Raw genomic sequence first — 24,484 nt, forward strand, 5'->3', positions numbered from 1 at the left:
GGCTGGATTCGATCACTCAGATGACTGATGGCATGGAGGGCTTGGCCTTGCTAGAGCTCTACATCACAAATGGTTTCTCCTGTTACATGCACTGGAGATCAATACTCCCACAAGGCCTGAAGCTCTCCGAGTACAGGTACATAATCCAAAGGCCAAAGATATCATTATTTGCTGCTTCTTTCTAGCTCTTCCTTTCTCTGCTTTTTTTCCCTTTTTCTTTCCATGAGGTCGCCAGGGTGACTGTGAGTCTTCACGGGCTCGTAGAAGCGTTTAGAGTGTAAGTCGAACCGCATTGTTCTGGAAAACCAGGTCTTTAATATCTTTCTGTTATCAGTTCCAAATGTTGCTACGCTATAAATGTTTTACTGTTCAATAACTTCATATTGTAAAACTTCTGTTCTTGTTTGGGTTAACTTTGTGCTTAGCTGCCTCCTTGCACTACAAATGCCCCTCAAATGATTATACTTTTAAATAGGAATCAAGCAAGCAGAGCTGAACAAATGTCACTCCAGACTTCTACCGTAAATACTTATGTGCCGTCTGAGAATCTGAAAGCCGATTTGTAAAACTGTCGAAAATTAGCCCAAGTTGCAATGGTGCGTTTGTGTTGGACTTTAGTCCCTGTTAAATCCCAAATCAGGGATTACATTAAGCATGGGCGTTTGGAGAGCTTTCACATTTTAAGTTGTTTACACAAGATCTAATGTCACTGACATTGCAGAAGCAGCTGTTGTTGAAAGATTATAGTATAGTGGGTGGGCAGTAGTGAAAGAAAAGAAAATACCCAGATGGATTGATTAGCGATGCTAAGGGCAGCAGAAAAAAAGAAGCAGAGAAAGAGAAATCAAACCTGTCATACATGTCTGTTTGTGAACCAGTGAATCTGATGACAGGGGCTGCTGGGAAATCTCTGTAGGGAATTCCTTAATGGCATATAATGTGGAACACCCGGGCTGTGCAGTGTTATCACTCCACTCACCTTTCCTCTCCTCCCATCAGCTCACAAGACAGAGAGGGGCAGACGCAGTCTGTCAATGGTGATAGCAGCAGAGCAGCTATTAATAAAGTATTTTTATTGTTTATAGCCCGTACAGAGAGCCACTCCAGGGATCTGAAGGAAAGAAGAGCATTTTACCGTCTCAACGACTTCCTTATTCCTCCAGAGAGGCCTCATGCTGAAAGCGATATAAGAAGAAATGCCTTTGTTCGTAACCATGTTTTGCCCATTGATTTCTGGGATTCACAAACACTTCAGAGCGGTCTTACTAAGATAAGAAAAAAGGTGTTGTTTTTTAACACAGTCCACAAATGTTATGTCCAATGCAAGCAGCTTTAAATATCCCTAAATATCATCATATTCAATTTAGTTAATTATATGTTTTAGAGTAATACTGATGATTGGTTTGTAACATTTTGAGGCTTAAGAAATACTATTGGTTCATTTTTCCCCAATAAAATCCATAGATCAAGAACCTATTGTCATAGTGTCAGCTTCTGGATGACTTATAACTGCTTTAAGATGCTATTTGATTTTCCTGTAAGGCCAAGATTGAAGACATTGAAAATCATGTTTACTTTGTTTGAGTTTATTTATTTGTACCTCAATTTCCCTACTACTTATTTCTTCTTCTAACAACTTTTTTTGGTGGCATCTCTCCCATTTTAAGGTATGTGCCATGTGACATTTAAACACAACACCTGCCCTTATAGAGTTTTTAGGGGAAGTTTGCTTTTAATAAACAATTGTTGACATGCCACAAAGGTGAAGACCAAATCGATTCAACATAATGCACACCTGTTGAGTAGACTTTAAGAACATTTGGTGCCTCCACATGGAGGCGTGTGGCACAGTGGGTTACTGCATTGGTGTTCGGATCAGGGGGTCACAGGTTCAAACCCCACTGCAGTCAGCATGTCGTTGTGTCCCTGGGCAAGACACTTCACCCCAAATTGCTCCTGTGGGGATTGTCCACAGTATTGAGTATGTAAGTCGCTTTGGATAAAAGCGTCTAACAAGTCAAATGTAATGTAAAAATGTAATGCATTTTGAGTTGACTTGTCTTATTTTTCTCTCAGCATATGACTAAGAGATATTTAAGGGAATGTTCTCCTTTACATTTTTCATTCAAGTATTATATGAAAATGAAATATGAGGTGAATTTAATAAAAGGGTTAGGGTTTTCCTCAAGGTTTTCTAATCACTTAATGTTTTTCGAAAGTAATGTGATTAATAGCAACGGGAAACAGTTTTTCCTAATAACTCTCTCTGCCAAAAAACAAACAAGCATGTGAAACCATTCAATATGGCTTTTTCGATGCTTCGTGCAACTCAGCAGTTGGAAACATACCAAATTAGACGTTTGCCAAACTTCAAAAGTTTGCTTGAAATTAGCTTGACAGTTGGAAATCGTGCTTGTGACAGTGTACCACCACATGTTGTGTCTGTCTGTGTGCTCCACGCAATATTTCCCCCCGGCCATTTTGGGGACAGAGTGTGTTATCAGGACGAAGATGTATGGTCCAAACACCGACCGAGAACAGCAAATTAATCCCAGCAGTGCGAATGATCTATGGTGTTTACACTTTGTACGGAACGCATCAGACACGGTTTACACAACTCGTCATGTTTGCTGTGAGTGCCTCGCCTCTTGACATTATCTGGGCTTTACTTTCTCTGTGTGTGTTTTACAGAGGGATTAGATCTTCGCCGACACAGAAAGGAAAAGAAGAAGATCACTCTTGTCGCTGTCCTTGTGCATACACGTCCAGTGTAATTGAAATACGTAGATATGTAGAAATGCAAGCCTGGGTGATCAGATAAGCATTGCCATAAATAGTCTATACCTACTTGCTGCATCCTCGTATTTCCTGTCTCCGCTTAATCCACAGCATCATTACGGTCTGCAGATATATAATCCTGTGCTTATCCTAAACATTGGTGTCTGGTGTCTTGCGAGAAAAGATGATAACAATGTTCATTTTCAGACTGTCTTCAGTACCAAGTGAAAAAGAGCTTCTTACATTCATCTTCTGAAATAAAATCGAAATGATCATGTTACTTTTTTCTAAATTCAATTAGTCATATTGCATTGCAAACCCTGTTATTTTTAGGTATTAGGGTCCATTTTCTTGCAAAGAGGTTGACATTTGTATTGATTGTCATTTAAAAGGGTCACATTGCAAGGTATCTCATGATGTAACAGCACTTAACTATTTATTTCTGTTGCCTAAACAGTAGCGTTGTTGCATTTTTGTCTTATTTTGTTTCACTCCAAAACGAAATTGAAAATGACGTTAAGTTAGGAAGTTAGCTTTTCCTCCCACTGGACTATGCTTTATTATCATTGATGGGAAGTGATTATTTTAAAATGTCAGTTGGTCGAGCACTTACCTCCTCCCGCTCGAATTCAGCAGCTTACATTTTCACATTGTATTTATTTGAACTGAAGAGTGTTGCATTTCACTGGCTTTTGCCAAGTAGGGACTTTTTACTAGCGGTCGAGCGGTATGGAATTAACAACACATGCCTAAGTCTGAAATGTACCTTTATTGAACTGGCCACCGCAGCATTTCACAAGCTTGAAGAGTCCTAAGACCTAAGATGCACACAGTGACACGTTTATCGCACGGCCATTAGGTAAGGACTTGTTTTGAGTGTTTTGCAATGGACAGTAGTTTTAAGTGAGATACTTAAAGAGAGTTTAATGTCTTTTTTTATAAAGGACGAAGAAAGAAAAATGGTTCTGCTATGCATTTAATTTAAACTTCACAACAACTTCCCATCACTAACTTCATGCTCGACATAATTACCGGCAGTAACCATGCGCAACAATGCCACATTTTAATTAAAGAAGGTCATAAAGTTTGTCGGAAAAGGTCAAGCAGCCACGGCAAAGTCCCAAAGAGGAGCGTGGGGGTTGGGGAGAATTTCCCTGAGAAACAGGCTTTAGGAGCTAAATGTGCCATGGAATCACAGTTTCCAGCCCAGAGAGCAGCCACTGCCTTGGTAGTGCTGAAATACGAGAAACTATCAGGGTGTATTTCAAGTTTATTTACTCTTTCACCACTTCACTAAATGATCCTCTCGTCTAACACTCCAGGCCAAAAATGGAGAAAAATCCTCGAGGTTAGAATATTTCCCTCTTTCTGTTCAGCAATGTTTTTTTTTTTTTTTTCGACAGCCTAAATGATATCTGCCACTGTAATTGCTTCCTTATTTGGTGAATTAAATATTTACACTTGGCCTATCCTAATCCAAAGTTTACGAGAGAAGTGAAAGTACATTAAGAGGGGAAACACATTTCTTTAACTGAGGCCATCACCCCAAATGGTGTGTTTGGATCGTCTTAGAGAGATGGTTTACTTTTTGAAAAAAAATATTTCCCTTAGCTGAATTCACACAGAGAGAAATTCCAGAATTGACTTCTCATTTAATGGCCTGACATACATGCTGTGTGCACGGCAAATATCTGTCAGGCTGACGGGAGGAAACAGAGACGGCCATTGAGGAAACCTGCAGTTCTTACTTTGAAGAATTCCACTGAGGAGTGGAAGGGTGATGGGAGAGGGGGGGGGGAAATATACCTCAGAAAAGCTGGCCCGAACAAGGCCGCCATGGAAAAATACTGATGTTTAATGCACCAAAACGCCACCTCAAAAACATAGACTGCAAAAAAACAAGGTTGAGTGGAAGGTACAAGGGTTACATGAAACAGGTGGAACTCTCAGCGAGAAAGAACGCCGTTTCTTTTTCCAGATTCATCAGCGTAGTGTAAACTTTGAAGTGAACATGGATTGAGTTTGGAGCGACTGACAGAGTATCTTTCTCACAAAAATAAACATATGGCTGCAAACTATCCTTACCTCTCCTGCAGTGCCTCAGGGCCATTTTGCACATCCTGGACTCAGCGATGGTGGGACAGGGTATCGTGTCCTTGGGTGGTTTCTTTACAATGTGCCGCGTCCGGGTCTCCAGACCCCACTTATAGCCACAGGTTTTGTTTCTCCTGGTGCAGGCTCCCCATTCGCTCCACTGGCCCACCTCGCAGCCTTCTGCAAAGACAAGCAGAATCAGTTATGTGCAGTGAAACCACAGCAGAGTACAGTTTAAAGGCAACCCAAAGACCCCAGGTCAAGGTTTAATACAGGGCCAAGGTTTAATACAGTTCAACTGTTTGTTTCTTAATCCAAAAAAAAGCAGGCCAACTGAGAAGTTTTACCACCACCAGTTACGAAAACGTATGACAATAAACCTTCATTTTAAATATAATTGCTAGGCAAACAAGCATGAAGCTACTTATAACTTGTTCTAACCTTAAAATGTGCTATTGTTATTAAGCTATGCTAATGTTGTTAGCAAACTAACGCTCACATTAGCATAAAAAAGTGCAAAAAGCTGATATAACGATTTCAGCGTTAGAAAATTCTTAAGGTTAGAAACTGTTATGTACTGCCTTAAAATTACTTTACTTTATAATTTGCATTAGAATCTAGAAATTAGGGTTGTTTTGTTTACTTTGGTGATAATGAAGAATTTTGTGAAACTTATACAAACTAATGAACGCACGCTAACGTATCATTATGACCATCTCTAGTATACACAATTTTAGAAGAAGCTTAACAGTCAAAAATGGTCTGACGGAGTAGGCAATGTTGTTTATTCAGATTGGATATTTCTTTAATTATTTGTACATATTTGTGCGTTTAACGTACCTCCACACTCCATGGTTTCCTCCAGCGGGGCAAAGCCCTCGGGGCACTTCTCAAAGCAGCGCCCTTTGTGTAGGTAAAAGCCTGACTTGCACTTGGTGCAGAAGTCTTTGTTGAAGCAGGACTCGCAGTTCTCTATCCTGCACCCTGGAGGAAGAAGGGGGAAAAGAGGAGAGTCATCAGGGTCTGAGATCCCTCTCATCTGGAGTTGATCGAAAGCTAAGGGGTTTGGGGATGGGGGTTCTTGAAAGGATTATGCTGTCTGTCCCACAAAAAAGAAAATTCTCGATGCCCAGTGAATCATTTCTCTCCAGGGCTCAAGTGTATTTCAGAAAATGTGTTTCGCTTGACAGATATTTTATTTTTCATCTTCCTGTTCATGTTCGGAATGTTCAACAGTGTGAAAAACAACATCAGACAGTGAGGCATTATGTTATGCTGGGCTCTTTCAACATATTGCACCAACATCCAACAATCTGGAAACAAACACACAAGCTCACATGTTTTCAACTAACAGTGTGCTGCAACAGGAAGAATACATCCCATTAGGTGTCCATAATATGCTATGTTATCACTGCACCCTGCTCCAACCCATGTCTGTGTCCATAACTGAGGATTATGGTGAAGTCAGGTTTTTATTAGAAGGAGTATGAGGGCTCATAATCAAGACGTTGGCCATCTGTGTGAAACCATTAAGTTCTGGCTACGATATGAAAGGTTAAAAGGTGAGTGAGGAAGGGGGATGCATGGGGAGGGGGACACCATTTAGCTCTGCCTCACCAAACAAATGCTGATGCATTAAGTCAGCAAAAACAACAGCACACTTATCCTCCCACGCCACACCCTGCCGGCTGCGCGCGACACGCAGTGGCGCACTCGCAAAGAAAGGCACGGCAATGTGTCATCAAGCTTTTACTCTGCAAATAGCACATCAGGCAGGGCCAAATTACAACAACCACACCAGCAGGGCGACGCGCAGGCCCACATGATTAGAAGGAGCCTCCCAGAGCTGGCTAATTTATGACGTTCCTGACGGCCTCTATGTGTTCCAATAGGCTTCCAATGTCGGGAAACCACATTCTGTAACCTGCAGCCACTGTCACCCTCCGCCTGCAGGCAGGTAGGGTGTCATTTGCTTCACTCATTGTGCCTCGAACGGAGACGCAACCACACATTAGCGCGTGCGCATTTCTCTGCGTGTAAAACCTGCGTTACTGTGATTTTCCACATGTGAGAGCGGAGACGGGTGCTGAGGGCTGCTCTTTTATCTGTGACCCTTGCAGGGCCCGGGGAAGGGAAGGTTCTCACAATCACACCCCTTAATTACACCATCTCCAGCTAACCATCAGGCCTCCTCCTCGACATTCCTCCAAAACGAGGGGGTCCCTCCCCGCTTTACTTTGAACCCTAAAGTATGGCCTCTGCCCACTCACTCTGGTCTCACGCTTTCCCGACCAGTCTAAACAAACCATGGATACACACACATATGCACAAACACACACATACCAATCAGATATGGCTGGAGATAAACCCACTCTGCAATGAAGCTGTACTCTGCATTCTGAAAAGACGTCAACACACTGACCATAAATCGCTTAACCCTTTGGTAATTTCCTGTGTTCTCAGTCACATCACGTTATTAATTTAATTATTTGATTTGATCTTATCTAGGTATTACCTTTGTTCCGTTTTATATTATATCACAACATATGTCCTGGATCTCGGGAGTTACGCGGTACAGTAGAAAGATTTTGGGCTGGAATGTGTACGTCAAACTTATGTAAAGTGTTTTTCTGTCTTTTTTATTCTAGCTCTCTGCATCTTATCCACTTTGCTCTGAATCAGTCAGGCTTAATACAAGAGAAGCCCAATACAAGAAGCAGGCTAATAAATCACAGACCTAATTGGAAAGCACTGAGCTGTCTTTTACCCTTCACACTTCCCAGGCCTGTCATCACCTGAGAGACTTTTAGCTCCCAAACAAAAAAGGGGGGAACAAGAACATCTGGCAGTTCTCTAAAGCGCTGGGGTTGTTGTGCAATCCTCAGTTATTGACAGTAAATAGGAGCAACACAGCTGTGTGAAATACTGTATTGTGCAGCAGCAGTGGCACTTGACAAGTGTTCACCGTAAGGCGATGCCACAAATGCCCGGAAATGTTCTAAATAGAAGATAAGTAATAATGTCTTCTCAGCAGGATTGATGAGGTGGTTGGTACATCAATGCGGCTCCATGGGAGTTAGAATGCAGGGAGGCAAAGCTGAAGGGTCAGAGGTCATCCGAGAGCGAGACGAGTAGGAAAGGATCGCAATGACATACATTTATCCTTCTGTCCAGTTATCTGCACAAAGGCTATCTGGGACAGCGTAGGCTATCTCTGACACTGGAGAAGCTCCCACACTGATCAATGGTCAGTTAGGCTAACTCGGCCAGCAGCTCCAGAAACTGATACAGGGGAGCGGGTTCACTCTCCCTGCAGGATTAACCTCTGGACCACCTTTAAAATCTTCGTATAGGTGCCTCAGGGAGACTAATGAGAAATAATGAGGTCATCAGATCCCATTGAAGGCCCTCTGTTCCCGGGACTTAAACGTATTATCATCATTATCTCCCAGCCTGGTTCTGGCCTGTGAGTTATAGGCCTGTGAGTTATATCATGAACACAGGAGGAAAAGCCTTGTGTTTCAGCTTTGAAAGGAATGTCAAAAGCTGAAGTGGCCGAGGGTTTCTGAGGGGTCGTCTACAAATTTCCCCATTGCCCATTTTCGCAGATACACTTTTTAGTTTGTTTGGCTTTGCGATTGAATTGTTTGCGGTATGCATGTCAAGTGCATTTGGAGTTGAAAGATGATGTCACTTGTGATCTAATGGCGCAAACTTGGCGGTCCCTCAGCTGTGGTATTGGTAAGGAACCCACCGGTATTATCACGGACACTCAAAGCCTCAAGTCAGCTCTAGTCAACTGTGGTTCCTCTGCAGCCTGACAGCACCATGTGAATCACTCCATTCATTTACATGAAAAAGGCGCTAAATCATTTAGATGGATGATCTCTCATGTTCCACACAGGGTTTTTTTTTACGTTATCTGAGCTCTCGGTGAGTTGAAGTCTCATACCCCTCCACAAAGCTAACCAGAACCGATGTGGCGCAGCAGGAGTGTCGGTGTCGTAAAAGACCTGGCAATGTGATGGGGAAAACAAGCCCTATTTTTTCCATCCTTTGCCTCCAAGCTGGGTCGAACAGCTCTGACCTACTCTCTAGGCCCCCGTCTTTGGCTGACATGGAGGCTTTGGCTTGCTCGCTTCTACCCAGCCATGTAGTGCGGAGTTGCGGAATATCAGGAGCTCTTGGCAAAGGCCAGAGCTGCCATGTTCTTCCCAACTGTCTCTGTGCTGTCTTTTTTCCACCTGGGTGCTCCTCAGTGCGTCAATGTACAGCTAGGTGAAGCAGAAGTGGTGTTCCTGTCAATCGGTATCTCCCAGAGAGAGAACAGCAATGACAGATGTGTCAGCAGTCTTCCTAGCGTCTCCACTCCAAGGATTACAGTCTGCTCCTGTATCTGTTTAGCATACACGCAGACAGCTCGAGCTTCACACTGTGGTCAAGCACAGACAGCCTTTCCATTCTCAATAAAGTACACACAATGAAGTTGAGAGAAATAACCCTATTCAACTCTGCGCCGGGCTGTGATTTTGCCGGTCCATTGTATTGTCTGGCAAATCTTAAAGAGCATTTAGTAAATGTGTGATGGTTAAATGTCCCTCGATAAAGCTCAAAGGCCAAAAGCAACTGGGTTTTTTTGTTGGTCAGACCGTGCAATGGAAATACCCACAAGCTCAGAATTAGTGAGAAAGTGAGAACTTGAATGAAATACATGGAAAGAGGCTGCCAGCGCCTCCAACTAAAGGTTACAAAAACCCATATTAGTTCCTTTTTACAGCCTCGGAACCAACATGATTCATGGCTCTTTTCCGCCTCAAACCCAACGATTTCCCAAGGTGTACTTTAAAACTAAAATGATCTTGGAAATGGCACATCCAATCACCTTCAACTTCCAGATGTAATTTTATGTGACAAAGCAGCGAGAAATACAACAATAGAATCTGGTAATAGATTTCCTCAGTGTGAGCAACCCAGTAAAAAAAGAAATCACAATTGGCAATCCAAAACAATTACCTCTGACAGAGAAGTCTCTAGCGGCACATTAGGCTGGCACTGACGGCACTGTGATATTTAAACCACGCTTCCAGGATATTGGCAATCCCAGGCCTTGATCTGACTGGATGTTGGTTGGCAGCGAACACAGCTGGGGTTTTTGCGTGTTTGAAAGCCTGCTGCAGTAGGATAAGGCAACTCGGTTGGTGGCTAGAGTGTGTATGTGTGTGTAGCAGTGGGGGGTCCTTAATATGCCCTGAGGGAGGAAGTTTTGAATGCAGCCTTGCTCCCATGCTGACCCTCTCAACACTTTCTCTTTTCAAAAAGACAGCTCCGATAGTCCCCTTTCAGCTCATAATTCTTCAGCCAGAGAGCTTGCATGTGATACAAAATGACAGAATATGCTTTTGCCTAGGAATGTATGTTTTTTTTTAAAACGAGGTATTATGAAATGTGGCCCAGGCGAGAGCATGACTGCACCTCATTCACACATATTTGGCTGTACATAAAGCGGCGTAGTGTGTGAGCGTTGCTACAAATCTTCCATGCCGAGCGGTGGGTTGACACCCACAGACACTGGTGTGGGGCCTCTTCTGGGCGGCTGATAAGAACCCCTGTGGATAACACTGGAGTTACTGCATATGGTTTATGGCTCATATCAACCTATCCATTAGCTGCTGAAAGGAGTTCTTGTAGAGCAGGGACCTAAGAACATAATTTATGGACATACAGGAAGGTATTATGCAACAAAAAGACATCGCTAACGAACCGGCTACAGTTAAGTGATGGTTGTTAACATTGTGGCTCCCATGTTTGGGGCCACTTGAGTCCAGCTCAAGTGTAGGTTTAAATGGGCCTTTAGTTATGTAATGTTGCGGAAAGTATAGTTAACATTGTTGTTGGCTGTAATTATAGAGTCATTTTCTCTGCAGTGTAGGATAATCCCACTTAGAATGAAAGCCGTACATTTAAAATTCATCAAGTTAGGCACATGTCCTTAAGTAGTCATTACAAATGAGTTATTGGCATGGTAAGGTAAATACACCACCATTCATAATTTTAAAAAGTAATTCATCGTATCTTCTTTACGTTTTTCCAAGACTGACATTCAAGAACATTACAATAGAAAATAAATGCTGATTTCTTTGCAAATAGCTTAATTCAAAATGATTTAATTGTTAACAAATGTTTAGCTCTTTATTACAATAAAGTACATAATCAATCATTTCTGTGATTGAAAAGGGCATTGTTTCAAAGTGTGTACAGTCTGCATACAAATGCTACCTCCTTTCGTTTTTCTACTTTTAATATGTTTGTGTCATGAGATGTTTGCCCTGTGCATGCTGGGATACTTTATAGCCCACACATGATGCTCAAAAGAAATTCTAAATGCCGTTTACAGAATTCTTCCCTCAAAAAAAGACTTTAGATTAACATGAACAGAAAAGGATTATTTAAATCTACAATTAGCGGTATTGCACTGGCCTTAAACTCATTATCGCTAAAACGTTCCTATCCTAGAATGAAACCGAATATTACTAGTCTACAGAGCATAAAAGTGTGAATGGCTCTCAGTCACATGCTTCAGGAGGCCCTTCGAAAATACTGAACACTAAGCCAGTGACTGGATGAGTGTACAAGCCTCTTGTCTTGGCTCTTGTTTTCCTTTATCCATGGCAGTCCACAAAAAAAAATCTTGAATGAGATAAGATCACACAGGGAAATTCAGTTGTAATAATAAGCAGCTGCTCCCTGAGTGATTTCAGAGCCTGTGTTTAAAAAGCTCATGATAACAGAGACGTAATGCCACGTTCCAGGCCTCTTTGGAAACCAGGAGCACCCGTCAGCTCTGACCGCAGCGGGAGAGAGCCCGTCACCGTCATTTGTTCTCTCATAGGTACCAGTGTCAACTCACCATTCCCTGACCTGACAATTAGCCTCCAACCCAGGAAAATATCCGCTTACGAAAGTTGGACCTGAACTGTTTATTGAAATTGACATGCAGGGCGCAGTTGAGAATGAGGGTCAAAAAGGAAACTGGATTAGAAAGCCATGACTGAAAGAGCGATCACATCAAAGTGGTCCTCACTCTGAGATCTGATGCTACGTGACAATACAAGATGTTGTTCTATGAGCAGTATGTACGGAGAGGGATTCAGATTAACTTGCCGCACTCAGGATCAGTTAAAGTCAAAATTTACCCAATATGGGGATACTGCGGTTAGGATAGTGGGATTAAAGTAAAGAACAAAGGGTAATTTAACAGAGAACAAGATGTCCTTCTGTTCCAATTATATGAGTCATGAAAAAAGGGTTTAGATCGCTGTTACTGGTTAAAACTGCAGAAGGAGATGTTCTAAGCCGTAATGACTAAACTGCTGAGGCATAAGAGAAATCCCCATAATTTGACCTTTTTTGCTTAAATGGAATTTTGATATTAGGTAAAGTGAATTCCGATTAAAGACAAAATAAATAAAACAATGCATCTGGAAAATATCTTAATTGTCTCATTTGGCTTATTGTGTAATCAGAACACTGGAAACATTCGGAAAAATAACTTCAAACATTAAGTGCCTGCAAAAAAATGCCATATCTTCATATTTTAGAAAATGTGAAGATATCGTTTAACATGTAGCTAAAAGGTATTTAGGCCTAATGACAATCAAGAGCTAGCTTAGCATTAGCATTGATGACATGGTTGGTTATGCAAATAAGTCAAAATAAGTTTACTTTTAGTTTCACACAGGTAAAGTACAGTGGCCTTTGGGGTAACATTTCCGGTGTTTGACACATCCATCCAACCTTAGCCTCCTCCTAAAGTAGAATCCCAGCATGTCCAGCTAAACACAAACAGGCTCTCACGTCAAATTGTAAGATTTATGGGTACTGAAGTTTTAATTTTCTCTTTTTTCTTCCTGCGGTTGCTACATGTTTGCATTATTGGGCCTAAAGGTCCGGACACCCTCCTCTGGTGCTTTCGTCTGTCAGGATTTTGGCACTGGGAAACCAAACGAGTTCAAGTTTCTCTCTGTTTTCTTATGAAACACTCAGCCAACACCTTTGGCACCGTGTTATAAGATAAAAAGGCTCCGTCTCTCTACGAGCTCATTTCATGTTAAAATAAGGTTATGAGATCCGGGTGCTGCATAAGGAGGAGAGGGACACATTTAATTAATTGGATTTCAGAGTTATTCTTTAACGAGAATCACGAGAGCATATAACATTTTTCGCTGTTATTGTTTGGATTTTCTTTTTACAGTAAAGCATAATTGAAAGTGTGTGAGACAGAAGGTGTCATCTACAGTATTTTCCACAACAAGATTTGTTAAAAAATAACATTTCATATTTTTACTTCAGGCCACATGAGTAATATGTTTAAAAAGGAGACTATTAATAAAAGATCTAATGTGTTTTTATCTCTGAAACAATCATTAAAAATGAGCCAAGTTTAGAAATCAGATCATGTTTGTACTCTCCCTGAATTGACTTCTAATCTTCTGGGCTTTGATGCACTTAATGCTTTGGTTTTTTTAATCGAACTTCAATAAACGCACAGTTGGTGGTGGAGGATCTGGACACTTCAATTGAGACTGTTTTTTTTTTCAAAGTCAAAAACGTCATTGGCTGCCAAGAAATGACACTGTCTAGTGAAAGTCTAAATCCACAAGCTCTTACAGGCGAGCTACAAAAGAGGTTAGTTTCATTCCCTAATGCGGATATATAATCACCTTTTGTAGTTCAGATGATATTGAATGACATGGCCAAAAGTGCTTTTAATGTGGGCGTTTGAGTCTCTGGGGTCGGTTTGGCTGAATCTCTAGTGCATCTTGGTTGAATTTGCACCTGAATGTCATGCCTTCAAACATCCTCGTGACTGTAGGATGTTTGGTATTGTAAGTGTAGAGGGAGTGTTAAAGATAAATGAGAAACAGCGATCATCCTTGCTGGAGTTCACCGTTAAATCCCGAGGGAGACACCGCTTAGACGAGGCTTCACTACTTACATCCACCTGTGTGGACGAATGAGCCGTTAAAATTGCGCGGTATGTGTGTCTCCTATGGATAATTGACAATAAATCATGTGCAGTGAGACAAAAGGGGAAGTTTAGGGGACTGTGTGTCTGGGGAAGATGTGGTGTTGTTGGGGGGAAAGAAGGGGAAAGCCAGGGATGTTAGGGGTGGGGTTTGGAGTGCGAGGTTAAAAACTCAAAAGGACTTACTGGAGCACATGTTGAGTTCGGGGCTGCGCATGCCATAGTATCCGGCTGGGCAGTCGTGAAGACACTCCCCGTACTGCCTCATTCTCTCTCTTCGCAAAAACAGGAAGAGTTTGGGCTGGCAGTTTACACAGCCGTTGTCCCTGGAGCACACGGAGCAGCCTTTACAGATGGGGTACGTTCCATAGCTAGCTGCAGGACAAACAGAGGAGTAAACAGTGAAGGTGATTAATACAATGGAAGTAAATCGTCAAACAATATCTGAAACCTCCCCACAAAAACAATTCTGATGTCAGTGATTCTTCCAGCTAATTTTGGATATATCTGATTTTTGAATATTTATCTCAAGCCCTCCTTTTCATTCCTCACAAGACTATGTACATTTGGAATATACAAACAAGTTCTCCTTCTAGCGTGATTGTCTTTTAGAAAAGAGTGTCTAAAGTATATGCAGTGATGTATATTTGATGATCATTATGTCTCATCAATCTCTACGACAGCTGGCTTTTCACAGTCGTGTCTAGGTGGGAACCCTCGATTTTGCATTGATCTCAAATTGTTAAGGTTAGGACAGTTCCTCATTTGGTAGGTCTTGCTAAAGTTTTGCAATTTGATTCATTTGCAATTTGTTCACTAAAAGCTTTGAAGACTTTTGCCTTCAGACCTGGTTTGTTTACAGGTAATATGCACTTGTTCAGTAAGCACACTCTCACCGTTAGACCGACGATTAACTTAGAGTAACAAACATTGCCCATAATCTACTTTATTGAAGATATCTGGCTTAAAAACTTTGCAAGAGCCCCGTAAATATTAGCATAAATGCTTTGTACCTCCACTCCTAAAAAGAGTGAAGACCCCAGACTTCTTGGCCATTGCACAATGCTTGAATGTTGCACCTCATCACTGTGCCGAATATTCAGCCAGTTTGCATAATGACCTAATGATAGTGCGAAAAGTACACAGTGGGACAACCAGCGATGTAAAATAAGGGCAACCAGTGAGCACCAAATATTCAATGCCCAGATTCTTTACTGGTCTTCAAATGTATACGGGGCATTCTACCGAATTAGTACAAAGTGCGGTCCCACAACAAGAAAAACAATTTAACAAAACAATTATGTATTCAGACATAGATATTTACTAAGAATATGTTATGGTCTATTTAAACATAAGGCATTACATTATATAGTGATAAGCTTAATATATACAAAAACATCATTTATAGGGTACTTTCTATTGGGAAGTAGCTGTCCCCAACCCTGACATCTAAATTTCAATTTCTGTAAATAACACTTAAAACATTTTTATTTTATTTTGTTCAATGGTGTATTTAGAAGATCTTTATGATTACATTCAAACAGAAGTTGGAATATTTCGATTTACTGTGGGTTTAATTTTTTTATAAAAAAACTATACTAAAGAAATCATGTCCCCAGTTTTCATCACTACCGAAACACAAGGGGTTTTAGTCCAATGGCTGAGCCTGGTTTTTAGCCACACCCCTGCATTTTTGACAAGGCAGTGACACTGCACCCCTGTCCCTCATGGCTGAATGGCAGGTAGCTATATCCCATACTTTTGATATAAATCTGTTCCAAAATCTGAAAATCGGCATGTAACCTTAAGAATTGTCACTACCGAACACATATTATCTTCAATTCAGTAAACTTTTTCGGGGTTTTATGCAAAGTATTAGGTTTTTATGTGTGTAAACCTCTTCAAAGACGTGCATGCTAGCCATGTACTTGCTAGCATTCTTTAGTTATGCTCAAACTTAGCTAGAATCGTCACTACCGAAACAGTCACTACCGAAACATATGGTTACGTTTCAGTAATTTACATGATCGTTTCGGGAGTGACAAAATTGAATGGTAAGCAGGTAAATCCCATAGTTTTGAAATAAATGTGTTTTAAAGTCTGAAAATCAGTGTGTTACTTTAAAGGTATCTTATTATACTATGTTTAGGAATATATTATAGGTCTCAGATAATAGAAATATATAAAAAACATGTCTATGAAGTGTTTTGCTCAAAATACCAAACAGATCACCCATTCTAGCCTCATTCCCCTCTATTTCAGCCTGTTACTAAAGTGCTGATTCTGGGTCAGTAGCTTCAAACATTCAAAAACTTCAACATAAGGCATGTTATGAGTTAAGATTAAGCAATAAGGTTGAGGGAATATGATACAACCTTGAGAACAAAATACTGTGGTCACTAACGAAACAGTGGATGTTTTGTAAAAAATTAAGTATATTGACTTATCAAATAAAATGATATGATACTGATTGGTTTAATGTATGTTCAATTTCAACAATCATCAACTCTGGAATCAATATGATCAGTATTATGCATTTTACAAAGAAAGTTTGCATTATGACTTTTATGAATTGTATAAATTGAACTTTGAAATTTGATAAAAAATTAAATTGCATTGATTTAATTGTGGAAACCCTCAATAAATATGTGTTAAAATACTATTTAGAGAAGGGAAAGTAAAACAATCTTAACAGGTTAATATAATACCTTTTTACTACAGTGTATGTACTATGTTTCGGTAGTGACCATTTTTGGTAGAGGAAGAACATTCCAATACAGTCTGAAAATACGATATAAAAATGTACGGTTATTTTACTAGATATGAGTAATTTAGATATGGTACAAAATATATATGGACAAAGTTTTGGAGAAAAAACATACAACATTTCAAAACTGTTCCAACCTGACTTTGCACCAATTCGGTAGAATGGCCCATACACATCTCTTACTCTGAATGAGGATTATGTGTTCATTATTTGCCAACAGTTATTATAGATCTTACATCTCATCCTGTGTGGGCCTAAGAAAAAATAGCTACGTTTCAATATGCGGTCTACAATGAAAGATGACTTTAATATAGTGGTTTAGAACGCTGTTTATTCTCCAGTAGTTACTGAAAGGCAGAATTCATTGAGATCGTCATATCATCCCTCATGTGTGGATGACCCTGTCTTCACCCGATGACAAGGACATGGTGAACTCAAGCAAACAGACTCAACTGTGGGAGGGCTGACCAGCAGAAAACAATAATACAAACCAACACAACCATAATAGATATATCAGCAGGATGTTCTGTAATTCATAGTAAATAAGTCCAATTCTACAATTTGTCATTCATGAAAACTCTGGCTCCCCTCTTGCTGTTTGAACCCTGATTGGTTATGAATGTGAATATTGCATTAATTCTGGTCAGAGCTGGCCCTCTCAAACAGTGTCAAGGCAGCCGACGAAAGCCCCCCAAAACCGCAGTGGCTCTGCCCTCGGCTTGAGTTGCCTGCGGAAGACAAAGGAGCCAGTAACAAGACAGTCCATTCCACAATAAGTGACTTGCAATGTAAACTCCTTAGCGTCCCGTTTACAGGAAAATGTCCTAGGGCGAAACCAATCGCTCAAGTCGAAAAACACTTCAGTTGATCTAAGCCAAGTCTTAAATATCACAAACAGGGAGCTGGTAACAAACTGAGCGACCTACCACAACGTTTTATAAAAAACACTGTACAGCAAACTGGACAAAGCCTGAGAGACAGAGCAGAGCACGCCTGCGTTACTGGCCGTCGCTCCGCATATTACATTTCTTCGGTCAGATCTACCCAGACGAAAGTGAGCTCTAAGAGGGCCCTGTGCAAGCATCAGTTTATAATCGTTTGAAAGCAGTCAGCGGACATCAGACTCGTCTTTTTTTTCATTTCTTTTGTTGGTTTGCTGATCTTCAGAGAGGTATGCTGGCCCTGCCAAGCTACACTCCAGCCAGGGTTGATGGAAGTGAGATTAAGTGCTAATCAGAAAGTGTCTCTGGTGGTCTTTAGGGATGATGTTTACAGCGACACCCCATCGATCACAACAGCGCAGGGCTGTGCGCTCGGAGCCTATTCATCACACAGATTGGTGATTGTCTGCAGTCAGCACTCACTTGCTAGAATGTAAAGGAGAAACCATAGATTTGGCACTTTCAAATCGTAGATGAAAAATGGTGTCTTATGTCTGAGATTTTATTATGTTTTATATCAGTTTCCAATGCTGTTATCTTCTTTTTTCTCTCAATTCAGTAGTCAGTAGCTAATTGACTGGGGGCACAGGTGATGTTATCGAATTTATAATTGTCTCAATTACAGTATTCAGCATTTTTACCTTGTAGGATTTACTAAAGTTACTGTGCAAGCTTCTTTTTCCTGATAGTTTCACATATGTATATGTTTACACACTTTCTAAATTGAAATAATTACATAAAAATAAGCTTAAAAAATTGAAAAGGTCATTTAAAAAAAAAAGCTGTTGCAGCTGTTTTAAAAGTTTCCGGTAAGACCAAAAACTGATTATAATTGAAGATATATTCTATTTTATTCTGTCAATCCTTCCATTCAGTAAAACTTAACTGAAGCATTAGACCAAACCTCATACTTAACCATATATTTCTGTAGAGTATACAGTCAGGGTTGTGTTTACAGCAAGCTGACATTCACATTAACTTGCTCACATTGACTCTCTCTGGCCCTCGCCAAACTCGAACACAACACTGTCAGGAAGGGATAGCCAACTTGGCAAAAGTGAAAAACTGGAAAGCTGGAAAGCTTATTTCTCTTATGAGCAGGCTCAACTCTATGACTACTGACAGAGTGCTAACAATACTATCCTAGCAATTATAGAACAACTTGATCAGGGCCTGTGGTCATCTTAGATCACCGGCCAGTCAATCAGCAAAGGAATTAAAGCCACTTCAAAAGTTTCTTCAGGACTCAAAGAACTCACTCTTCCTTGGCAGACATTTGTTTAGCTGATTCTCGCAATTCACACTGATTAAGAACAATATAATCATTTGAATGCAGCAGACCCCAATTCCTGGAATTAGCGTCCGAATCAGGGAGAAAAGGAAAGGCGGTATACGATGCAGAGAAACTCGTTTGGTGCTGATCTTGGAGATTAGCTTGATGTGTGTGTCTGTGGAAAGGTTTGGAGGTTCAGGCCACAGGTATGTCAGGAAGGAGGCCACAATTCACAGTGTCTGGAGCAGCGCCGTCTAACTCACGTCCTACACTACCGGTATAATGTCTCGCGCTTTACATCAACCTTTCAGGTTTCAGCCAATCTTAAAGAAAACACTCATTCATATGAATCAGATTTTTGAGACTAGAATAAATATAAGGTAAGCTCTTTAACAGAAAAACAAAAAAAAGTATTTGGAAGAGGCTTGTGAGTAAAAAATCTTACCTAGTAATTGTGCTTTATTGGTATGAAAATTGGTAACAGTTTTCCAAAGCATGTAGCAGCCATGTTTTTAATTGGCACTAAAGAAGACAAAAACCAAAGGAAAGATCATAGATCATAGCAGTTTAACCTAACTTGGCAGGAACATATTATCTAATATGCTATGGGATTCCCATTTTTGTTGTTGCAGATTGTGTCTCTCCTGTTCTGAAACTAGTAAACACATTTCAACACAATCCATCGGAATTGCTTTCTGACTAATGCTCAACAGCCTTTTGTGGGTTACTTTTCCCCCCACAAAACATGTAATCTTGGATCTTTGAGCATTTCGTCTGTCAATCATGTTGAATCCGAAGTGTTCTATGATCAGAAAGTGGTAAAAGAAAGGATTCCTGGAGAGAAGTGTTTACACGCCATTGGAAATGCCACTCCCTGCATACGATTAACATGATACCGTTTACGGTTTCAACCACAGAATACATTCTATGTGAAACCAAACAAATCCACAGTTCCCACTTCTGACAGCCAAGTGAAGATCCCTCTAAGCCTCAAGTAGTGTATTTACAAAAAGCAGTGTCCATAAACATCACTGAAGAAGCTGCACGAACTTTTAACAAAGACTTAACAAGTGCCTCAATGTGTCATGTCTCCAAGCTATAAAGCTGCTGCTTTACATGGACCACATGAAGGACCCTGCATCTTCTCCCTCACACATCAACAATATATTGTGTCAACTAGACTGAGGATGACTTTGTGTAACAAATGTTAAATAAATCCCTTTACTAATTTACATCTACTGGGGGAAATGCAACTCACGTGTGTGCCTGTTTTTAAATGAATATGTTGACTTGTCGGGACGTATGTATATTTGCTCTCTTGTGGAGAGTTATATTAGAATATGTATGCGTGTTAATATAAAGCTACAACCAGCAGGCTGATGACTTAGCTTAGCAAAAAATCTGGAAACACTTGTAAATAACAACTGTGACTGTTTACCAGTGTCTAGTAATTATGCTAAGCTGCACGCTTGGTTCAAACTCTTGCAAATCAAGCTAAAGTGTATTTCCGCAAACAAGAGCTCATGGCTTCGTCAACAAATTGATAAGTGGTTCTACAAAAAAAAATATAACAGCTATTTTTGCAATTGATTAATCCTTTAAGCAAAAATGTCAGAAAATGGTGGGGGTTTTTTGCCGTCAATGAACTTCATACAGGGAAGTGGCTTCGGAGATATCCATTGATAAGGTTCTTTCATTCATGCAAGACATTCAGGCTCAAAACATGAAGAATGACGGCATGTTTGGAGTGTAGCACTTTCCTTCTATAGCCATAGGCTTGCTGGGAGGTTTGCTCTGAAGCAGCTCAAGAGCAATTAGGGTCGCAGCGAGATCCAGCAGAAACCCAAACCCTGTCTCAGGTACGTTTTTATGAGTCCAAAGCAAGCGTGACAGACTGCGCTCAAGGCTGCCAGAAACCTCTACATGTACAGGGGGTTCCACCCACGGCCGCTTCACTTCCTGCCTTCCACTCACCTACCGTTACCCATGAAATCATTCACATTGACCCATTCCCACTTTCTGAAACCGAAGAGGCAAATTGCACATAATGTTTGTGTTTCTTTTAGAGCCCCGAACTTAACATTGAGAACAAGAAGACAGTCTTACGTAGGGTTTCACTGATGTGGGCTTTTATAAGCCAACTTCGGTAAAAGACATTTCAGGCTGCTGAAAACTGATACTTTGGAACAATTTTCAGCTCTTAAAATTTGACCATTTTATTATAATGCTAAAGAAAAACATAAATAATGCAAGATAGTATGACAATTATAGTATAATATACTTGATCAAAGCCTGAGGTTGACTATATGAACCGGACCATATCTGATTTTCAATAAAGGTTTAGAAGAATTTCCTTATGGTTCATATTTTATGGTCAAATGGGATAAGGTCATGCCAAGACATTCATATGAATGTACATATTGCTATTACTTGTAGGATTTGTTGTGTTCTGCCATGTATATAAAAGGATTCAAAAGTAGTTATATGCCTCTTTGTCAACCGTTCGGCTACTGACACAGACTTCTTCTCTAATCTTGTACCCCTATTTTATTATAAGAATACCCTTAGTTAAGCATTAGACCTAAACTGAAATGTATTCATACTAGCAGTTGATGATATTGGGCGCAGATGTGTATGGCTTTTAAGATGGTTGTTCTTGTTTGACCCTAGTTTGTTTTGTCATGTGTCATTTTCAACCAAACATAATAGCACAGAAAACCAACTTGACATAAGTTGCGTCTTGATTACTGCTAAGTTGATTTGTAAATGCATCAGACTTGAGGCAATATCATAACGCAGTAGGGAATTCCAAACCAAGCAACTGGAGGACAAGAGCTTACAGTTTCTATTCTCACAGTTCTCCTCCATCTCTCCATGGGCCCCTGGTATGTAAATCTAATAATACAGCCTGTGAATGTATTTAACCAACAGCGACACTGTCCATTGTTTATGAAGGGCACTTACAGTAAAGTCTATACAAGAAGATTCATCAAGTAACAAGATATAAAAGCGCATTCATGACATCTAAAGTAAATATAAATGTCATATGGTGAAGATGCAGCTATGGAAAACCTCAAGTTTTGGAGTTGCATAGCAGCAGCAGGTCAAGAAGATCTGCGCTCTCATGTGGAAAGCATCACATCCACCAACAGAATTATACGCTTTCCTCGTGGCACTGAGACAATTATTGTTTATTGTCCACCTCCCCCTAAATGATGGTATAAACTTACTGCTGCTCCACTTTAAAGGAAAAAGAGAAAGCTTGGGAAGAGAGAAAGAGGGCAGATACGGGACAGAACAGCACTGTAAGAAGCTTTCTGGATCTCTGTTCTAACCACCTAACCATTCAGGCTTACACTGTAAACGCTGTTAAAGGCAGGAGAGCCAACGGTGTCAACCCTCACACTCAGAGTTCAACAGTAACGTCTCAACATTGTTCAAGCTCGTTAAAAGCTAGTACATGGAAAATGACAAACCGCCCGCTTTTCAAGCCTGTGACTTTATTTGTCATGGAACTGGAAGTTTCACTTAGCTAAAAAATGGTGGAGAAAAAACAGAAGGGGTAAGAGGGGGGTACTTTGTGCCGCTGAAGGCACATTTCTGTTCCAATTTAGCAGAAAATATGTTGGACTTGCCTCCGACTCTTTTCCAGCTGGTAATAGTCAGGTTTTTAGGATCCACGTTTTTTCCCCCAGTTTACTTTAACAGATCATACTGTAAGCACATGTTTATAATTTGGGACAGTCCTGCTGCTTATAATGATTTTGCAGCATGAGGCTGAGCAAACACATTTGCTGTCAGACATATTAGCTCGGCCAAAGTGTTCCTGTGACACAGATCCACCGGGCGAGGCGGGCAGCGTGGAGATTTCAACCATCACTTGAAAGGATGGCGGTTTATGTAGAAAATGGGTAAAACAGGCAGCTGTGGTTCAAACAGGCAACTGGAAAATGAGGAACAATTTAAAGCTGTGCTTTTTAGTGCACACTTAAAACAGGAGCTCAAGGTCATTTACTCTGGTGTGATTCAACAGGTTAAGACAAATTCACATGCAGGTGAGAAACCTAAATTTGACTGATTGGATGAACACATTACCATTGTACGAAGTGCTTGTTGTTAAAGTAATCCTTCAACAATTTGGCCAACACGCTAATAAGCTCAGTTCTAGTTCAATGAGAAGATCAAGAACGCTCTCCAGAACAAAAACTTTCTGGAGTCTCTGCTGGTTCTTTGAAATATGACCATCTAGTTTATGCTGAAGTGAAGTGGTAATTTCAATATGATGCTAAATGCTAAACTACTATGTAGCAATAGTAACTAGTGTTTCTAGCTAAATGGCTAAGCTATTAAAACTGTAGCCAAAGCAGACCAAACTCACAAAGTAGGTGAAATTACTCAATAATGTTTGTTTGAGCAATACTTTGCTAAGTTAACATAGCAACCATAAGTAAAGCTGTGACAGCAGTACCCTTAAAGGTATTCAATTGGGCAATGGTGGTTTTACTGTTTATGAACAAAACTTGCAATTTGTAAAATATTTTCTCTCAAAAGGTTAACACTCTAAGGTGGATCATTTTGATAGTTATGATCAAAAGTTGCCACCAATTCCTCTGTATTATTGTGATACAAAGTTGATTAAACCATATCAGCTATATAGAAAGAAAATGTCACCTGTACAGTGTGTAATCTTGGTCCTATTCTCTCAGAACCAGCCAGTCAAATAGGTTCAAGGTTCAAGGTTCAAGGTTCTTTATTGTCAAACTAACATAGCTACAGAGTAATTATGTCATTGAAAATCTTAGGTCACAGGCTTCTCCACCAATGCAACATAGAGACATTGATAGTGTTTCAGTCAATCTGGAAACACTCTCTGCAGCGCTCGGCCATCTGTCCAGCTGAACTCATCGTGGCTCTCACCCCTACACTCTTTATAACTCTATACGAAGACCCTTGGTTCCTTATTAACATCTTTATGGTGGATTATGACTTAAATCCCATGTCCTGGGTCAAATCCCACATCTGGATGTGAAAGAGACCTCGTAATTCTTGTTTGAGGAAAATTAGAAGTAAAAGGTGACCCAGCTGACCTAATATCACGGTATGTGCCGCAGTCTTTTCACACTCGCTGCCACAGTGATGGACACGAGTCCCATTGAACATGGCCGCCATGGAAAAGCTCAATGGTTACACAGGAGGAAAAATCTGAGTGAGTAACCTTGATGTGGTGGTCAAGTAACAGCATGGTCTCTCCACTGTGGGTTGCGGTCCCATAAAATGTTTTAAAGTTCGGTCGGGCCTTAAAAACAACGGAATAACTGTCAAATATAGTCGATGTCAACATAGCTTAAAAAACACACTAAAACAATGCAAACCTCTAATCATCTTAAACTTCTGTTCCAGTGGAGGAAAAATCCATTCTAGACCATTCAACACTTTTAAAAATAACTACTGGGGATGTTGCGTTTACAGGCCTAAAGCTTTGAAGTGGTTAAACAAAGAATTGTGTAAATTGCAACACTTTATCGGACTTTTATGCATTTAGCAGTACTTCAGCTTAACCTCTACACATGCTAAAAGACTTAAACCAAAAATGTCTGTCTTATCTT

At 40.4% G+C, this 24,484-nt stretch overlaps 1 protein-coding gene across 2 annotated transcripts in view; it reads right to left on the minus strand.

The window, feature by feature from the left end:
• The window catches only part of rspo2 (R-spondin 2), a 57,613-nt gene that overhangs the window by 17,581 nt on the left and 15,548 nt on the right, over positions 1 to 24,484 (minus strand). For both annotated transcript variants that reach the window (XM_034127895.1, XM_034127894.1), the window contains exons 3-5: positions 14,084 to 14,272; positions 5,713 to 5,856; positions 4,864 to 5,052 (exon numbers count right to left, since the gene is read on the minus strand). In XM_034127895.1, coding sequence (XP_033983786.1) covers positions 4,864 to 5,052; positions 5,713 to 5,856; positions 14,084 to 14,272 — 522 coding nt within the window. The remainder of the gene's footprint in view (positions 1 to 4,863; positions 5,053 to 5,712; positions 5,857 to 14,083; positions 14,273 to 24,484) is intronic.

Source organism: Trematomus bernacchii, unplaced genomic scaffold (genome assembly GCF_902827165.1).
Source record: "Trematomus bernacchii unplaced genomic scaffold, fTreBer1.1, whole genome shotgun sequence".
In the NCBI taxonomy this organism is placed as follows: domain Eukaryota; kingdom Metazoa; phylum Chordata; class Actinopteri; order Perciformes; family Nototheniidae; genus Trematomus; species Trematomus bernacchii.